Source organism: Chlamydotis macqueenii, chromosome 16, assembly GCF_036417535.1.
Source record: "Chlamydotis macqueenii isolate bChlMac1 chromosome 16, bChlMac1.mat, whole genome shotgun sequence".
Lineage (NCBI taxonomy): Eukaryota > Metazoa > Chordata > Aves > Otidiformes > Otididae > Chlamydotis > Chlamydotis macqueenii.
In genome coordinates, this window is record NC_141571.1 from 6,404,189 (window position 1) to 6,423,992 (window position 19,804).

The following is a 19,804-nucleotide window of genomic DNA, read 5'->3' on the forward strand; positions in this document are numbered from 1 at the left end:
AGCAGCTCTGGAGATTCCCTTTGGAAGTAGCAGACGGGGAGGGGAGCTGAGCAGCGCGGAGGTGAGTGGGGTGTACCCTCTCATCTGGGTGAGGGTTGTGCTTTTTGCTCCTTGCTCCAACTCCGCCCGCTTGCACACCGGTACCAGCAAACCTCCCGGGGGCCGGCGGCGCGGGGCTCGCCCCCTCTCCTCTGCCGGTGCGCCCGGGCGGGCGGCGTGGGGGGAGCGCCGCGCCCCCTTCCCAGGCGCTATTTTAAGCAGACATTTACTTTCCCAGCCTCTTCTGCGCCTGGATCCCTGCCCGGGGCGGGGAAGAGGGGGGGAATGTGTCTCTTCCCTCCTTCATAAAAGGGCCCGGAGGCGGAGGCCGGGCTCCGGGGGGTTATTTTTGGGAGCAGCTCCTGGGATCCGATGGCCTTCTTAGGGCAGCGCTGACCTTTCTGCCGCCGGGGGAGGAGAGCGAAGCGGGGCGGGCCGGGCCGGGGCAGCGCGGCCGGCTGGGGACCCCCCGTTCCTCCTCCGCGGGGTTCGGCTCCCCGCGCTCGGCTCCATGCCCGCGGCGGGGCCGCGGCGGCGGGACAGGTAGCGGCGAGGCTCGGCTGCCCCTCCTGGGCTGCGGGAGGGGGGGGGCTGGGACCCGCCCTTCTCCCCTCCCTCCAATTTCTCCTTCCTGCCGTTCCCTCGGCCGGGCGAGGCCGGGCGGGAGCGGCCGCTCCCGGAGCCCAGCCCGGTTCCCCCGGGGATGCGGTGGCCGGCCCGGAGCTCAGCCCCTGCGAGAGCTGCCCGGCTGAGGGGGCACCGGCGGGCGCCATGAGCGGCGGCAGGTTTGATTTCGATGATGGAGGCGCCTATTGCGGGGGCTGGGAAGGGGGCAAAGCCCACGGGCACGGCATCTGCACCGGCCCCAAGGGCCAGGGCGAGTACTCGGGCTCCTGGAACTACGGCTTCGAAGTGGTGGGCATATACACGTGGCCCAGCGGCAACACTTACGAAGGCTACTGGTCCCAAGGCAAGAGGCACGGCCTAGGAATCGAGACCAAAGGACGGTGGGTTTACAGAGGCGAGTGGACCCATGGCTTTAAGGGACGGTACGGCGCAAGGCAGAGCATGAGCAGCGGAGCCAAGTATGAGGGTACCTGGAATAACGGCCTGCAGGATGGCTACGGCACCGAGACGTACGCTGACGGAGGTAAGGGTGGCTCTGGAGGGGCTGGGAGGGTGGTGAGCGGTGCGGTACCCAGCCCGCGATGGCCGAGGCTGTGTACTCTCCCCAGCGAAAGGGTGACCTGGTCCTGTACCTGCTAGCGAGGTCTGGACAGGCACGATGGTCTGCAATGAGCCGTTGGGGTGCTCCAGTCAAGAAGCGGGGCTTGGGGTGCAAATGCCTTGTGAACGCGTGTGCGTGCCCTGATCCCTGCCGTCGGGTGCAGCGCGTGCGGCTCGCGGTCCGCAGGCACGAAGGAGGAGCAGCAGGAGCATTGCCCCCGCCATCCCTCCCTCGGGAGCTGCTCTCGAGTGTCCGTGTCGATAGTTAACACCAACCAGCTTGGTTTTGTGTAGTCTGTGGCTCCCAGTTCCCCACGGACTGGTTGTTGCCATTCATTACTGAACCAAACCAGAAACTCCTCACTGGTGCACAGCCGCAGCGAGCCGTCCACTGCCTCACTCAGCAGCGAGTTGTGAATGTTTTCACATCAGATACAAGCCGCCCACAGCATCGTAGCACGCTGTGCCTATGGATTAAACGCTGCTTGCGTGCCTCTGACGGGCTGCCTGGACATCTGCTTTGCTGAACCGTTTTGGTTGAGTTCATCTAAGCTGTTTAGAATACGGTCACACGCCTTTCCCTGAAATAAATCCCTTCAATTACTTGGAAGCTCTCAAGCCCTGCTAGTACACAAATGCACCGCGTAGTCAGATATTTGTCGTGCTCTGTAAGTGCTCAGTCTAATTGTGTTCTTGCATTAGTGGTCATTTTGGGATTAGAAACATTGCAGGAATCTCTGTGCAAGTAATTCTGTAGCTCTTCACTACTGTGATGTTCCAGGCTGTCATATTTAGGATAGCTAAATAGAGAGGGTGATTTGAAATAAATACTCTTCAAAATGTGGGTCAGAATTTCATCTATATTTATCTGGGACAGTTTGTAAAGAAAAGTAAAAGTAGTGGTATAAATCTTCAGAATGAAAAGCATCATATTTATAGAGACTAGAAATAGGGACTAATTCAGGACTGGCTGTCAGGGCTGTGCTTTTACATGCATATTTTTCTGTGAGTTGCCTAGGTACATGGCCAACTTTAAGCCTGGGAATATAGTCTTGAAGTTGACTGATTTTGTTTGTGCCCTTTAAGGTTGTAGGTACAGACACAAACTGATTAATCCCTCCAGGTTCTTAAAGTTCCTCCCCCTCTGCCCCATGGCTGTGGAACGGTTAAATGTTGTGCAGGTGGCGCAGCGGCGGCAGGAGTTCAGGCTAACGCATACGTGTGCACTTGTGCGTTGCAGAAACTTCATGTGCAGCGTAAGATGTGTAGGTTATGAGTAAGCTGTGCTCTGAGGAGTAACGAGCAGCGATCAGATAACTTGGCAACGGCTGCCGTTGGGACTTTCATTATGGAGATGTCAAGGTCTCCTATGAATTTGCACAGCCGCTTCTTCACTGCTTCCTAAAATGCATCTTCTAAGGGTGCAGGGCGACTGGATTTCGAGTTAATGTTGTAGAGAATTTCGAGAGGCAAAACTTGACGTAGAGTTTGGATTTGGTTAGATCTTGGATGGAAGACTTGGGACAGAAGAGGGGGAAAGATGAGCCAAGGTTGTCTCCTGTGAGGATATACAAGATATTGCTTCCGTCAGCATAGTGCTCCCCGGGGTCTTGTCCCGTACCCAGGAATGTGCCGTCTGCGTGATCCCCGGTGCCACCTGAGGCTGGCAGTTTAGCCCTGATCCGTGAAGATGTGCCCTGCCACAGCCACCCTGGGCAGCACTGAGCTGAGCCCCCCAAGACCTGGCCAGACGCAGCTCGCGAGGACTGTGCCGTGGTGTCCAGCGTCCCTCCTTGTGTTGGGCCACTGCATCCCAGCTGGCCTGAGCCGTTCGTTCAACATGTGAGCTTCTCTGATGGCACGGGAACATGTAGAAAGTTGTGTCTAAAGCCACGGTGGGGATCGCCAGCCAGCATCACGTGCGTAGGACTTGCAGGACTCACTCCTGTTTTGTCTCCTCACCTGCACCCAGTAAACATCTGCAAGATCCAGATGTGACCGGGCTAATTGGACCTGTTAATATTTGAATGTGAGGTTGCCAAGATAACCATCTGGAAAGGCTTTGGAAATCTGCTGTCCCTCAAGTAGGGGACGTGATTCCCAAGCCCCCTGGAAGCCAGCCACGTGAGGAAGAGGGCTCTGGGAACATGCGGCTCTTGCCAGGTCCTTAGAAGCTTTAGGTCATGGCTGGGCTGCCTGCAGATTTCAGGGGATGTAGCCGATTCTAACGTTTTAAAATATACTTATATATACACATAAAAACCTTATACTTTAAAATACACTTACAAATCCCTTTTATCTCGTGGCTGGCTGAAGTTGGTGGCTAAATAAAGCCCAAATCTGCAGTGAAGCTTTTGGAAATCATGTGTAGATTTTGGGTGTCTAGTAAGAAGTGGACCCATGGTATGGTTTAGCCCAGGCACTGCGTGGGTTGTTTGCTTTTTCTCTCCACTTCCAAGTGCCCATTCTTCTGAAAACTGTGGGGGACTGATGGCTTAAAGAGCTTGCCTTCTGTAGTGTCAATTGAAATAAGCCGAGGGTTTCAGAGCCCCTGGTGTGGCCAGGCACAGGCAGTGATGCTATGATACATCTCCTTGGGTATCCAAGCTGAATATATGTGCGTGTCTGCTGCTGTCAGCAGGGGAGAGCTCGGAGCCCTTCATAGGGACAGGATGCTGAAGCGGAGGGTGATCGGGGTTGTGGAAGGCATAGCGCGAAGGAACTCATTATGTTGCAGCCTAAGCAATGAGTAAGCACCGAGTTATTTGCCTTCCACCTGTAAGTTTTGTCTCCGCTGCAAGGAAGGTCTAATTTTTTGGAAACTTTTGTGCTTTTGACTCCGAGCGCTTGACCCAGTCAAATCCCACTGCAGAAAAAAAATCTCGCTGCTAATGCAGAATCATGCTGTGTACACAGGATCCTGGCTCAAAACCAGGCGTTGCTAAACAGCGGTTTATATCTGTCTGTGTGGGGAGGGAGCTCACCTGCAATTGAAGCAGCCTAAAACCAACTTATTTTTGACGCTGCCGTTTGGTCTCCAGGGCGCTAAGAGAAACCAGCGGTGTCGATTAACTGCGTGTGGAAACCATTAGACCATTCAGTGATCACGAGACCGTGACAGGGGAATAGAAGTGCGCGTTACTGGGAGAGATGAGACGGGGTGATGTGGAGCAGCGCCGGGTCATTGGGTGCCCGGGGCAGGGCGGGGGCCTGGGCTGGGGCAGGAGCAGCATCTGTGGGAAGCAGGAACAGGCTCTGGGCGAGCCGAGGTGGTGCTGGTTTGTGTCTGCTGCCTCTGTAGCAACGCTTCTGCGTGGCTGAATTTGACCCATGAGAACTAATGCTGTGAATTTTTTTTTCCCTTCTCTCTGGTTGGTTTTTTTTTCCCAACCCGTTTTTTTTTTTTTTTTTTACAACAGAAACCATCAGATAATACTGTTGGCACCAAAAAGAAGTGCTAGGTTTTTGCTGGCTTATCTCGCACGTGGTGCTGTGCATTGATTTAACATCCCTGGCCTCTTACACCAAGTTCTTCTAACGCGTCTGTCATCACAGTATCTGCGTAACAGCAGAGGATCGCAGGGCAGTGATACGGTTTCAGTTGTTTGCATTATTTACCTGGTTGGTTGTAGTATTTACATTCATCGCTAATTACACAAGAGCTTAGAGGCGGGCTGGGAAGGGGAGATGTGAGGCTGCTGACAGCGGGCTCTCGCTGCCGGGCTGGGTGCGCACCAGGAGCTGACGCTGTCGCCTTTGATGCGGTCGGATGTTGTCCCGTCCCGCTGCCAGCTGCTGGCAGGGTAAACAGAGGGTGCCACCCTGGTCTGCGGGGAGCTGGTGTGAGGCGAAGGCTGTAGGGATACCATTTTCATCAATCCCACAATTTAATTCTTCCCACCCTTTGAAGATACCCAGACAGGGCCACCACTTCCCTATTTTACTTGGGGATGGGAGAGGTGATGAAGCAGGTTCCTGGGGGTTGCAGAGGAACCAGCATTTTTCATCATTCCAACAAGAAAAAAGGCAGGCAACAAAGGATTATTGGGGTCCTGTCCCCCAGTTATCGCAGTGGGGTCAGGTGGCTCTGTCCCACCACCCTGGTGAATCAGGGAGGGCTGAGGAGGCAGGGAAGTGGGGCTCTGTCCTATTTTCATCCTAAATAGTGATTTTTTTCTTTTTTTTTTTTTTTTTTCCATGTCCACTGCTTTTTTTTTGCTACAGAACCTCAGAGACGTGAGCATATGGCTTACAGCTTGTAGCTGTGCATCCTGCCTGTCCCCCCTTGCCCAGGCTGCTTTGATATTTGGGGGTAGCGGTGGTTCAGCGACGTGGAGCCCTGCCTGCACTGCAGAGGGGCTTCGCACAGCCCCATTCTCTCTTGAACCGTCTGTGCTGGTACACATTGGTGAGCTGGGGCTCGTCTCCGCTCAAACCTTGCGTGCCCCGACGCGCAGCCGCTGGCTCTGCTCCAGGGGTGGTTTGTGGCTCTGCCCTGGCAGGAAGCCTCAGGCAGGCACTGAATCATGGCGTGACAGGGACACGGCAGTGCCTGCTTGCCCTGACGTTGGGCAGCCATGGACAGTGTGGTGTGTGGGTGCCCTACGTTGAGCCGGGTGGGATTGGCAGGTTTGGTCACACCACGTGCCAGAGGGAAGACGTTGGTTGTGCAGCTGTGGGCTGAAATTAGGCAGCCGAAGCCAGCCTGAAGAGCTGGTGTGAAACCTCTTGGTGAGGGTAGGCACCAAGAAGTGGCACCCCAACCTCTGCTCCCTGCAGACCTGCGGTGCCACATGGCTTTTCCCATCCACGTGGTCCCAACACTGCACGGGGGGGACAGAGGGGGCCGGGGACTCTCTGGAGGGCAGTGGGTGCTCCGACCTGGCCCTTGAAGAGCAATTGAGTCCCCTAAACCTGTGAGGCTTTTCCAGAGTTCTTCTTCCAGGGGGTTGACGCGATGGCACTATCAGCTGCAGCCTGCTGTGTGCGAGGCTGTCCCGTCCTAGGAGGAGGTCTCAATGTCACCCCGATCATGTGTCAGCCCTGCTCGCTAGCTGGGCAGGCAGGGATGGAGCGCCCACTTCACTGGCTGTCAGTGGGGAGGGACGTAGGGGCACTGGGGGGGTCTCCGTAACTTCATTTTGAGCTAGGAAGACTCATCACCATTTTACAGAGTGGGATTTGGGAGCACAGTGAGGAACGTGCCCGGATGCCTGGACATCTCCAGTGATGGTCCTTGGCTCCCCGCTCATGCCCAGACTCCTAACCCGTGCTGCCCACCTTATTTTTCCCAACGGAGATTCAAGCTCTGCCAGGAAACTGGGCGATGGCCCCTTGCTCTGGCAGGCTGCTCCCCACGCCTGGCCACAGCCCTCAGATGCTCTGCGCTACCCGAACCCTCACGTTTATTAGCAGGGGTGACCAAATGTTTGCAGGGAGCCCGAAATCCCGTGTGCCACAGGGTGGGCAGGGGCTGGCGGGGGGCCGCTCACCCCGAGGCAGCAGCTGCTGCCCGCTCGGGCACTTCTTGTCTTTCCTGGCCCCCGGTGCTGTAAGTTAACACCCCACAGGCGGGTCCAAAGAGGATTTCGACGAAACCTGAAGCCTGGGAGGAGAGGTTATGCTGCAGAAGTGGCCTGGGAGACCGTAAAATATGCACTCCCACCATCGCCAAAGAAGGAACGGGATTTGCTCCCTGGGGAGCAGGGTCATCCCTGGTCTCAGTATTGGCATCTGAGGGGGGAGATGAATGCCTTGAAGATAAGTCACCCCCTTCTTTCTCAGCCTGGCCCCGAAGAGCCTGCCTGGGACCCTGGGAGTGTTTGGTCTCCCAAAATTTGGTGCCTCTTGGTAGATCGCTGCTTAATGAAAACCAGGTTTGAGAGATGCCTGTGAAAATGCCTCCAGCGTGGCTGGCCCTTTACTTGCATGAAGCCGCGCCCAGGAGAGTAAAGGAGTGGGGTGGCCTTTCCAAGGGTGTTTCTGTTCCCCCAGCACCCTCTGCCTGCACCCCTGCACTCCGGGAAGGAGGGCTGCCAGCAGCCTCTGCCCCGCAGGGTGCTGGTTTGAGGTGAGGTGGCCCATCCCAGGTCCTGTAATGCCAGCAGCGTTTGGCTGGTTTGGTGGTTTCTGAGGCAACCTTATCTAAAGGGGGAGGAGAGCTGGGCTGGGGAGATGTCCTGTCCCATCCCGCTCAGCGAGGATGCGCTGACCCTTGCAGCCCCCTGTGCTGGCATATGAGCATGGGTGCTGTAGGCGAAGGCTGCCCCACCAGCCCTCCTGCCCTAGGAGCTCTTCTTGCAGGGTGCTTTGATGCTACTAATTTAAGTCTCTTGACATCATGGTGAGAAAAATCAGAGATGTCTCCAGCTCACTCTTCTGGAGCCTGCAAATGTGCAGACCTGGAAGGAGCCTGGAGAGGAGCGGTGTGCTTTTTCCAGTCCTTCAAGGTGTCACTGCCAAGGTTCTGCTGGCTCTTAGCCGGGTCCTGTACCTGGGGTGCAGCCATGGCCATGGTCACCACAGTCCTCTCTGTGTCCCTCATCATATGACACCACGTGCCCTCTTGAGCTGGATCTGGAGGAGCATGGTAGGGCAGTGATTTTTGGGGCAGATCTGAAGGAACCCCACACAGAACTGCTCTGCTCCTCCCTTTTTCACCCATCTCTTGCTTCGTGCAGTGTGGCACAAACCTTGGTGTTGGGACCGTGGAGAAGCTGTATGTCAGTGCCAAGGAGATGCTGCTGCAGGTACAAGGGCAGCCCTGCTACGGCCAGGCATGTGTCCCGGGGGTCTAGGGCTGGTCCTGGCAGCCTGCGAGTGACAAACTGCAGAACGGGCTGGCAGGGACTGTCGTCGAGCTGAGGAGTGCTGGGCCACCACAGCTTGCGTGTCTGCAGGGCTGCTGCCGCCCTCGGCACAGCCCTAACTCCAGGCCTGCGGGGCTGTCTCCTGCTCCCTCGTCCGGATGCAAATCCAGACCGTGTCTGTTGAGTGGCTTTGGGTTTGCACCAGTTCCCCTGGAACCCCAGACCCTTTCCAGTGAGATGTCACCTGCCAGCAGCGGCTCTCGTTCTGGTGTCCTCTGCTCCCTGGGGACTGTGGCTTTTGCGCGTGGGTGAGCACCAGCAGACGTGGGGCTCCTCTCCTCGAGGGAAGGTGGCTACATCCCCTCTATGCCAGCGCTGCCCCACAGCCCACCTTCGTTTGCTGGCTCACCCGGGAGCGAGCTGCCTTTTCACCCCATCCCTCTTCTCTCCCACAGGCACGTACCAGGGCCAGTTCACCAACGGCATGCGGCACGGCTACGGGGTGCGGCAGAGTGTGCCCTACGGCATGGCCTCTGTGGTCCGCTCCCCACTGCGCACCTCCCTCTCCTCCCTGCGGAGCGAGCACAGCAACGGGACCCTGCCCCAGCAGGACTCCCCCGCCGCCAACCCCGAGAGCCTGCCCCTCTCGCCCACCATCACCCGCGGGGGCTTCGCCCTCAGCCTCTACGCGGAGGCGGAGGCCGGCAAGCCCAAGAAGGGGGGGCTCTTCCGCAGGGGCTCCTTGCTGGGGAAGCTGAAGAAGTCCGAGTCCAAGTCGTCCCTGGCCAGCCAGAAGAGCCGCGTCAGCTTCCTCAAGAGTGAGAGCGGGATCAGCTCGGCTGCCAGTGACGCCACCTCCACTGTCAGCCTGGGTGAGGGCGCCGAAGGCGAGGAGTATCCCCCCTTCGAGTCCGACATCGATGCCACCACCACGGAGACCTACATGGGCGAGTGGAAGAACGACAAGCGCGCCGGCTTTGGCGTCAGCGAGCGCTCCAGCGGGCTGAAGTACGAGGGCGAGTGGCTGGATAACCTGCGACATGGCTACGGCTGCACCACGCTGCCCAGCGGCAAGAAGGAGGAGGGCAAGTACCGCCACAATGTCCTCGTCAAGGGCATGAAGAAGCGCGTGATACCCCTCAAGAGCGCCAAGATCCGGCAGAAGGTGGACAGGAGCGTGGAGGGGGCTCAGAGGGCTGCAGCCATCGCCCGGCAGAAGTCAGAGATCGCGGCATCCAGGTAGGTGCTCAGGGCTCCTGCGCGCAGGTCCCCATGGTGGTGGTCCCCATCCCATGTGTCCCTCTGGAGCCGTGCTGCATGCCTCCTCACCGCGCAGCAGCAGTGGGGTCATAAGAGGTTCCCTGCAATTTCTGTTTAATTCTTTTTACAAAAGGCTGGCAGAGCAGGGCTGAGGGCCCTCAGGACAGCCTGGGGGTGTTCAGGACCTGTCCTCCCTCTCACCCCGTCTCCTGTCCACCTGCAACCCTCGTCCAGGGAGGAGCAAATTTGGGCCAGCAGGGATGCTCAGAGGGATGGGGAGCATGAGTCGGTGGGATGGAGAGCACGCTGGTGCTGTGCCAGGCTGCCGGAGCTGCTGTGTCATTGACAGGGCAGGGTGACAAATAGTGGGGTTTGACTGTGGTAAATCCACCGGGCTCGTGAGCAGCCAACGGTACGTGTCCCAGACAAACCAGGTCTGCAGCAGGGCATGACTCTGCCCCAGGACCCCAGTGTGGCTCTGTGGGGAGTTTATGGGGTGCATTAGGGTTGCCGCTTAATTTTAGTGGCTTGGTGTAATGGACTCTCTGGGAGAAGCACTGCTCTGCTGGGATGCTTTGAACTGGGAGGCAGGACCTGCAGCGGGTGCCAAAACAAGGAGAGGGCTGCCTTGGGGAGCCCTGTCTGCCCTCAGCCAAGTTTTATATGAGTGTCTCTGCCATGAGCGAGACTGTGGTCAGAGCCAGGGCGTATGGCTGAGCCCACAGTGGATGGCTGAGCCCAGTGCCGTGCCCCACAGCATAACCCTGCAGCCCGCGATGCTCTAGGATGCTGGGAAAGGAGGAAGCGAGGAAGGCTCAGCTGGATTTGTCTCCTTTTTCCCCCCCCGGTTTGTCCTGGCCAGACCCCGGGGTTGGGTAGGGGGCTGCGGCAGACGGCAGCATGTCTGGGGATGTGTGCGCAGGGGTGTGCACGGGAGGAGCGTGCGAGGGGCTGCTGCGAGCGCGTGGCAGTGTCTTGTTGCACTGGTGTCCCTTGTGCCGGCAGACACACGGGCACCTCTGGGCACTGTGTTGCCACAATACCGCCTGGTATGTTGGGACCAGACAGGTGGGCTCTGCTCAGGATTGACTGTGTTAGGAATTAGCAGGAGAGGAAAGTGCTAATTGCTCCGTTGTCTCTTCCAGGGTTGGAGGAGGGAGGAAATAAGAGGGGCTCTGGGGTCTGCCTGGGAAGGGCAGGGGAAAACCTCCTTCCGCTCGTGTTCCTGCCTGTGTCCGAGCTGTGCTGGCAGCACACTCCTCCTCCCGCAGCGCTCCTGCCAGTCTCGGAGCCAGCCTGGCAGAGACCAGAGATCAAGTGAGATTGGGGCCTTCGCTCCTCTCCTCTTCCTTGGGGAAACATGGTTGTGACAGACCTCGAGGTTTCACTTTGCCTCTCCATCAAATCCTCGCCCCGCACAGGCGTTGCTCAGCTGCTGGGCAGTGGCTGGGACTCCATGGGCGTCCTGCCTTGCTGCTTTTCACTGCTGTTTAATTATCAGCTACTTCATTATCAAGCAGAGATGGGAAATAACAGCAGTGGGGAGGGCGCCTGTTCCCAAACCCCATCCCTCCTCTCCGAGAAACCCTGGCTCTACTCTCCTGGCAGCTGTTTCTGCTCCAAAGTTTTGCAGGGAGTGTAATTGTTTTTTTAGCAAAACCCAGTTGCCTCAGAAACTAGCAGAGGAAAAACCGGCGGGATTGCAAGTGAAACACCGTGCAGGGCCAGCTGGGATAAAAATAACAGACTGGGATGGCATGCGTCCCGCTGGAGCCTCCCCGCGGGGCCGGCTCAGCCCGGCACTTGCTTCACCGTGCCCAGGAAAGCATACAGCCGTGGCGCTGGGTGCCCGTAAATACGGAGGCTGGAGCTGCAAAAGCTGCTCCCCGAGAGCTCAGCCGGTTTACACAAGCCGCTTTTTATTATACACTATTTACACTTTGGATCAAAAGCGGCTCTGCAGTGTTTTCCATCAGGGGCTGGAATGCGCCCGCTGCCCTGACGGGGGACCGCATCCCTCCCAGCGCGGCTGGGGAATAATTTCCTATTAAGGAAACCTTGGAGCCGGAGGAAATAAGACGTTAAAGCCGGTTTCCTCCAGGGAGTCCTCGCCTCACAGACCCTGCGATAGCGGGGCTGTTGTGGCAGGAGAAGAGCACACCTCTTTCCCCGGCAGTGCGATGCCTCTGGTCGCATTCCTGCGACGCTGCCTGCGGCTGAGCTGGACCTGCTGCAAGAGCGGAACTCGGGCTCCTCTATCCTGTAAACTATAGCTCACCGGTTCCATCAGCGTTTATTCCTGGCGGATATTGCTCCGGGCAGAGCCACTCTCTCTACCTGCTGCCTGCTGACTTGTGCTCTCCTTCCTCCTCCTTTCAGCTCAGTTTTAGGGCTAGAAGTAAATATAAATAATTTTGCCTCGTGAGGAGCCTTATGTTAAATATCAGCTCTGCCACTGACTTTTTTGCTGGCCTTGAACCTTGCCTCAGTTTCCACAGCAAAACAGAGAGTTATTGCAGACAGATTGTGAAAATCAGTTATTGTGGTTTATAAAAGGGCTGTTTATAAAAGGGTTTATAAAAGGGTTTATAAAAGTTCATAACTATGAGGTGGCATTTTCTAGATGGAACATTTCTATTACTCCTCAGATGGCAGCGTGTACCTTACCTAAAGAAATGTCTTTGAGACTACATGGATCCTTTTTTTGGGGAAGAGGTGACACATCTGTATATGAGATTATCACTGGGAGCTAATTAGTGGGACCCAGCGGCCAGGCTGTGCAGACGCCCGACGAGCTCTGTGTGCCTGTGCTGTTGCATATGGATGTTTGAGTTTCACTTGCTTCTGGCATGTGGGGAACCCCTTGCAGAGCTGAACTGCTCTTATCTCCTGCTGCTGTCTGGAGGTGAAACATCAGGAGAAGACCAGATTTCATGCTTTTGCACCATAAAAGGCTCTTAAAGGCATAGAAATCTTGAGGAAAACAAGCCCAAGCGCTGGAAGCTGCCTCGGCCAGTTGCACCGCAGGAATCCCACGCACGGGCAGGAGGCTGCCAGCGGTGTTGATGGGCGCCCTGCCTGTGATCTGCCCTGCAAAGACGGGTGGCGAGCAGTGACAGTTGGGGTCGATGGTCAGCAGACCTTCCTCATCCTGCTCTCTGCTGTGAGGGCATCCAAGGGACGGGGCTGCTTTGCAGCTCCTGTCCCCTCTGCCCGAGCGACACTCCCGAATCTGCCCAAATGGGCAATCCAGCCGCTTTCCCCATTGTGCAAGAGGCTGAGGACAGAGCTGTCATCACCACGCTGCTGGCTGAGGGAATAGCACTTTTTTTTAAATTATTTTTTTCATTATTTTAGCGAGAATCATTTGGCATGGGGTCACGCTGTAACGTGGCTGTTCCTGCATTGCCAGGTGAAGGCATGTCTCTCCAGCCTCCCTCTTTCCCACCCTCTGTCTCATTTGGGGACTCCTTTGGAAAAATGTTGGAGTGGATGGAAAAGGCAGTGAGATTTTTGGGATCGCAGCTGGGACGTCATCTCCCCGGTGCTTAAGTAGACAAGCTGGCTCGAGGACAGGCAGCAGGTCTGTCCCCCGCCAGCCCCTGTGAGGAGGGGAGAGCTGCCACCAAGCCATGAGCAAACCAGTTAAAAACCATCCCAAGGTGTGTAACGGCTGCCCTGGAGTTTTCTGGACACGGAGGTTGGTGTTAAGCAGGGTGCTCTGCACCCCTGGGTGCTTGGGGAGCAGCAGCACCCAGGGGTGCTGCCTGTGCATATGCGCTCGCCTATCACATGGAGAGCATGGTCCCACTGAAAGCAGGGAGGAGGATTGTGGAAATGTTTACCTTTCATCTCTTCAGAACACATTAAAATAAAATAAGAAGCAAGAGGTAGGGCAGGACGGGCTGCAGGGCAAACTTTTGATTTTTTGAAAGCTGTGCGTTCAGTAGCCAGGCAGCTCGTACAGGTGATTTCCTTTTCACTGGTGCCTTTGATGGACAAAATGAGTGTAAATACTGTAAATCCCACCTCCATCCTGCTGCAACAGTGTCTGCCGTGGTCTGCCTCTGCACAGGGTTGTGCTTCCCAGTGACTTGGACCAAAACTAATGGAGGGATTTGGCCATGCGTCCTGCAAGGCACGGGTCTGGTCACACTCTGAGATCGTTTGACAGGCGTATCTGCCGTTAATAACGCCTCAGGGTATATCTGCCAGATGGGATCAATAGGAAAGCAAGGTGTAAGAGGCAAGAATGGCTGCTGTGCTCCAGCTGTTTGTCTTCACGTGCCGACCCTGAAGCCTCTGTGCAGTTGGGTGTTTTATGCCTGGAGGGTACAACTGAAAATGAATACGTTTTGAATGTGGTTTGGGTTTTAATGTAGTATCTATAGAGGTCCTGCAATACTGCTGCTTGGCTAGGTACCTGTAAGGATTTCTAAACTGCCTTCTGTTAGGCATTCATTCCTGTTAACGAAGGGTATATACATCGCGGTGGGCCTGGGCTGTGTTAAAGCAGTGTAGGGCTGCGGTGAGCGCACAGAAACCACATCGGTGCAGCCTCTGCGGCAGCGCTGTGTGGGCATCATTCATAGCGTGAGCTGTTGCCTTGTCTTGAAGCCTAAGCTGTTTTTCTGTCTTTAGTGCATGTCTTAACTCTCCCTTCAAATAACAAGAGTGCTTGACGGCTCCCGTATCGCTTTCCGAACCTCCTCTGCCCGGCCGCATTCCCGGCAGCACTGCCGATCTCCCTGTGCTCAGCATTTCCAGCCGGCGTGGCCAGGCGGCAGCGAGCGTCTCCTCGGGGAACGCGGGTGTATGGTGCAAATGACGTCCTGAAATTGCTGGAGTCAGCAGAGCCTCCTGACTAAATAAGGGCAGGCAGAGCAGGGCTTTATCAGCGCTGCCCGAGCACGACAGCTGAGAGCTGAGGCCTGCGGCAGCCCACGCTGCTGGAGCTCGGCTGCGCGCTTCCACCGATAAGGTGCTTTATTTCGCATGACTCTGCCTGGCGAGCCGCCCTGCCCTCCCTCCCCGGCAGTCTCGGGGGTTTATGCCACCAGTGGGGAAGGTGGGCAACCAAAGTGATGTCTTCCCCGTGCACCTCTTTGGTGAGGCACGGCGTTTGTCCAGAGCTGGTCCGGTGAACATGGTGGCCTCGGTCATCCTGAGGCCGACAGTGCAGCTCAGCTTCTCTTAGGCCAGGTAGGGCCTGGGATTTTCAGGTCTGTTGCACCCCTGTGCCCAGACTCGGAGTTTGCCCTGAAAGAGATTTAGGATTTTTTTTTTTTAAATACCCTTTGCTTTCTGCTTTCCTTGGGTTTTTAAAAAGCCAGAGGCGTGGGCATTCCCAGACTTTCAGGTCTGAAGCCGGAGGGCAGGATGCTCATGGCCACCCGAGGAGAGCGGGTAGCGGTGGTTCAAGGCAGTCCCTGCCAGGTGAGCTTCTCGCTTGGGAGAACAGCTGATCCTCATCCTCCTCTGCTGTCCCAGCTCCACAATCTCCTTGCTTCAGTACTACACACCCTGATGTGACAGATGGACATGTAACAAGGAGGCAGCAGGCAGGAGGTGGGCAGAGCTTGTCCTGGCCCCGGGTGGGACATCGTCTGCAATTTACCTCCGAGTGGGAGCTGCCAGGGAGGGACACGGGATTTGGGAGCAGCATTTCTGCAGCTGTATGATCGGAGACCAAAGATGCCACAGCCTGACCTCTCAGGGGACTTAAAAGATAGGTGGGTGCAGGTGAAGCAGGGGACAGGACTACCCCAGCTTCATTAAAATCCCCCCACAGGGGGAATAAGCATCTCGGTGTGTCCACAGGCAGGGCTCGAAGAGAGCCAGCACACACGTGGGCAGGGAGAAATGTGGGCAGCCGGGCAGCTCCTGCCATAGCTGGGTGCCAGGACACAGTGGTGAGGCGATGCTCCTTGGTCCTGCTCTCCCAGCAAAGTCGTTTCTCACAGAGCTCGGTGTGTTTATAAAGAGGATAATCTTGTTTCATTCGTTCTCGATTAATAGAAACTCAGTTGCTGGCATCTGTTTCTGCACCGCCCGAACCCCGGGGCTGGGACTCTCACACTTCCTGCGTGATGCTAGTGCCAGCAGTGCTCCTCCTTCCTATGAAACCAGACGAATAAAGATGTTTCCCCCTTGCAGCTCCTGAGCAGGCGTGTTCTCCTCCACGTGGCTTATCAGCACAAACTGAGGTCAGTATCCAGGAGAACCATCCGTGGGGATGGCAAGGGGAAACCTGCCTGGCCTGTGCCACCATGGCCAGGACCGCTTCAGCTCGGGTTTTCCCCAAAGCTGTTGGAGCAAGAACACCCTCAGCTGCCTTGTGCCATGGCGTTGTGTTGTCACCGCATGTGGTTTGGTTAGGAGGAATACTTCCACCCGAGCCTCCCCGCACCCTGGATCAGGAGCTCGGGGACTTTGTGACAGTTGCACCTTGAAGATGGGAGAGAGCCAGGCCTTGGTTTTTACAGCCTTGTGATCAGGACTGAGCAGGGCTGGTTTGGGCTTGGTTGGGCCATGTTTTTGTGGTTTTGCTGCCCCAGCACACCAGTCTCCAGCTCTGCGGAAGTATTGCCTGTTTCAAACCACTGCCTGGCCCTCGTCCCACCCCAAAAGGCCCTTGGGCTCACCCCTCCTTCTAGCTCACCCTCACTGTCCTGGCTGCTGGAGCCGGGCAGGGAACAGGCCGCTGTTTGGGTGAGCTGCTGTCTGTTCCTGGTCCCGCGCAGCCATGGGGACGGGAAGCCCCAGGGTTAGGGTCCAGCACCAGGATCAGACACCTGCCCCTGTGGGACCCGCACGATGTGTCCCCTCCGTGTGCAGGGCTTTGCACACTGGAGGGATTTGGTGCTGTGACATGAGTGGTGGCGTGCCGCCTTCACCCCTTTCTTCCAGCCCTTTCCCGGAACGGCTTCATCTCCAGCCCAGGCTGGCTGCGGCTCCGGCACTGACACATTTTTGGCCCACTGTCCTTGTTACGCTGAGATGCGTTTTGACTCCAGAGGAGAGTGCGCACGGCTTTATCTGTTTTCCAGCCACCTCGCATGAATTTCCTTAGGCACTTTCATGCCCTATTAGGGTAAGAAGGAGCATGGACTTTCAGTAGCTGCAAGGAAAAAGCGTCTACTGGGCAGCAAAAGGCTTTCTCCAGGGCTTCCCAGATCTTTGGGGTTGAAGCAAGCGGGGCTGTGGCTTGCAGGGATCCCTGAGGAGCAGTAGAGTCGGGATGGCAGGACGTCAGTCCCAGCGATGGGTATGGCTCAGATAGCCGGCCAGGCAGGGAAAGTGGAATTAATGGGCTCTTCAGTCTGACCTTGTGGGAAATCCTTATCTCAACAGCTTACAGACACAGAAAGGGAAAAATGAAGTGTGACTTTAATCTGCAAAAAAGACTGTAGAAAATGGTAGTTTCTTGTTCAGTTCATCTGCTGGAGCAGGAAGGCTTTGACTCTCATCCAAGTGCTTGAAATCAGCTGGCAGGGAGCTAGACTATAAAATCATCTGATTCAGTCAGGCTTTGCTGAGAGGTTATCGTCATTTCAGTGGAATGTGAAATAGGCTTATCTTGAAAAAGAAAAAGTATTTCAGTAAAATGTCCAATTTAAATATAAAGCCTGAGATACAGAAACCCTCCCTACTTCTGGAGAAGGTGCATTTTTTTTCAGCTTATCCTAGTGCCAAGCCAGAGCTCTTTGGCTTTCTGAGTCCGAGTTTTTGCCGTTTTGCTCCTACGAGCCCTGCTGAGCCTTCAGCGAGCACCAGGGCGGACCTGGTGTCCCATTCGCCTGGGCGCCCTCGGCAGCCTTGGGTGCAGACGTAGGGGACGCGGGTGCTGCAGCCCGGGCGGCAAGCTGGCAGCCCTCGCAGCTCCCTGTCCCTCTCTTGTTTCTCCTGGACCTCAGATCTGTGAATGTCAACTCGAGACACCTATGGCGCTGGGAGAAAAATGCTTCTGCCTTAAATTTTGATGAATAATTGGGCTTCTGACCAAATGCAATATTTTGAGAAATCTGCCTGCTTTCATTTTCTCAAAAAAAAAACATTTCCTGCTTTTCTTTTTTGACTGGGGGAAAAAAAAATCATCACAAAACAGATACTGCAGTTCCTCACTCTTTCTATTTGGATTACTGAAATCTGAAAAATATTTGAGTTAGGAGTTGCTAAAATTTTTGGTTGAAAAAACTGACAATCTTAGAAAGAAAACACATTACTTTCTGACCCGTTTTAGTGCTGGCGGGGCTGGCAATCGGGTAAAACATGCTCGGATTGTGAATGCTGTCCATTTGGCAGACCTTGGGGCTGGACAGGAGCTCCTGGGTCAGACTGGGCTCCCTCAAAACAAATGACTGCTGCAGCCCTGGTGTTTTTGTGGAAGTGGGAATTCATTCCTCTGGGCAGGGCAGGGAGGCAGGAGCACGTGGGGGAAGAAGGCTGGAAGACCCTGATGGCGCTGTGCTGTAAAGGAATTTTGATGCACTTAGCGGTGGGATAACCTGGCTGCTTTGGTCTTGCTGTGGTGGCTGAGGGTCCCCAGAGCGTTAGCTGAGCTTTGTTGTAAAGGTGTGGTGGAAGCTGGAAAAAATCAGTGGTTTTAGTGCATAGTCCAAGGCTGTGCTGCTCTGGGACCCTCACTCCTCTGGGCTCTGCTTGATCTGCACCCAGGGCAGCACGGTGGAGAGTGGACCTGAGAACCAGGGGGAGGAGGAGGGAGAGTCCAGTGGGGCAGCTGCAAATCCCCCTTTTTTTTTTCCCCGAAGATATCTCTGTGGATGCTCTCATGAGCTGCTCCCAGCCTGGCTGTACCAGCAGGATGGGCTCTGGCAGGGCGATTTGCTGCCTGTCCTACCTGCCTGGGGCCGATGTGGCAGCCCTGGGGCCATGCTGCTGTACCGGTGGCCCTTTGAGCTGGCAGGCTCTGGCTTGCATCGCTCCATTTAGAGCTGGCTCCAGGCAGCTGCTGGCTGGCATCCGAGCGCTGCGGGGCAAATGGAGAGCAGCTGCAGTCTGCGCTGGCCCCACTGGCTCGTTGCAGGCCACGGGCTACCATGCGGGCTGGCATGGCCAAGCCCTGCCGGCTAGCTGCGCACCCACCCCGCTCAGCAAGCAGGGCAATCAAGGCGACAGAGATTGATTGACCACACCTCCCATACACAGGACCAGCGTGCGTAGGTTGTCGTCTTACTGCAGACAGCTGCAGATCTGTCTGCTGTAAGATTAATATCACTTTAACTGTTCCGAGGGGAAGTATCCCTTGGTGAAAGATGCAAGTGGCTCTGAGCTATTTAGAGCTGAGGATAACATTTCGGTATTTTAAAAATTCACCAAGTAATCATAAAGGTTAATGCTTGCTGAGCTCATTAGGTGGCAGGGAGCTCTGCCAGGCCTGTGCTCCTGAAGCACTGCACGGAAAAGGATGCTTTGCTCCCGGCTGAATGGCCTGTTTGTGCCCTTTCTGTGGAAGGAAGGAGAAAAGGTCCAACTTATCCGGCTAAGTAGCCTGGGCATGTACAGAGTGCCACTACTTCTGTGTAAGTGCTGGTACGGTGAGTGAAAAGCCTGGGGCATCCTGTCAGCTGGCTGCAAGGAAGATCAGGCTGGAGGGCAGAGATGCTCTGCAAGGTCAGGATGGTTTCTCTTTTTGGATTTCTTTTACAGTGATATGGAGGTGTTTCCTTTAGGAGCCAGTTTGTCTTGATTTATGGTTAATTCACAATTGAGATCACACCTTGCAGATGCAGAGTCTGTAATATAAGCCAGCAAAGACTCATGGCCCCCAGGGATGTCAGAGTCTAAATTTGAGTGGGTACGTGCACACGAGTGATGGAGCAAAAAGAGCAAAAGCACGGTAAAAGGTACAGCTGTCTTCCAGGGCAGGACACTCGTGGGGTGGGACACACAGATGGGTTTGAATGTGGACAGGGAAAGTGTCGCAAGCAGTGAACTGAAAAGGGATTTGGTTATGGGCAAACGAGGGTAGCAGAGCTTTGCTGTTATCTCCATGCACATGGAGGCAGAGGCACAAAGGAGATGGATTGGGACTGAGCAGGGAGAAAAGGATGCTCCAGCTGTAGAGGTGACACAAGTCCAGAGATGATCTGGAAAACGAAGAAGCTGGAAAGTGTCTGTCCTGGTCAGGTCATAGAATTATAGAACGGTTTGCGTTGGAAGGGACCTTTAAAGGTCATCTAGTCCGACCTCAGCACAGGTCTGTGTTGGTCAGGTCTGTGTGTCCTCGCCCTTCATGATTTGAACACAGAAAGGACCATGTTGCCATCAGTAAAAGCACTTCTGCAGCTTTCCCTTTCAAGTGCTGCAAACATTCCTGCCAAGATTAACCGTTATCTTAAGTTTCTTCAGAAGGACAAAATTATTTCTGCTAGATACTGGAGCAGGAATTTGGCTGGGGGTGGAAAAGCCAGTTTCCAGGAGAGGGGACTTTAACAGAAGTCTTCCTT

The 19,804-nt window shown here is 55.5% G+C and overlaps 1 protein-coding gene across 2 annotated transcripts in view; it reads left to right on the forward strand.

Annotated features, from left to right (window-relative positions):
* The first annotated feature begins 442 nt into the window (after nt 1-442).
* The window catches only part of JPH2 (junctophilin 2), a 39,210-nt gene continuing 19,848 nt past the window's right edge, over nt 443-19,804 (forward strand). Inside the window, exons 1-2 of one of the 2 annotated variants that reach the window (XR_015260356.1) lie at nt 443-1,189; nt 8,531-9,314. Coding sequence is in view for 1 of the 2 variants with exons in the window: in XM_086760949.1 (XP_086617075.1) it covers nt 811-1,189; nt 8,531-9,314 (1,163 nt within the window). In the remaining variant the exon portion in view is untranslated. The remainder of the gene's footprint in view (nt 1,190-8,530; nt 9,315-19,804) is intronic. The other variant, XM_086760949.1, reaches the window with a different exon arrangement.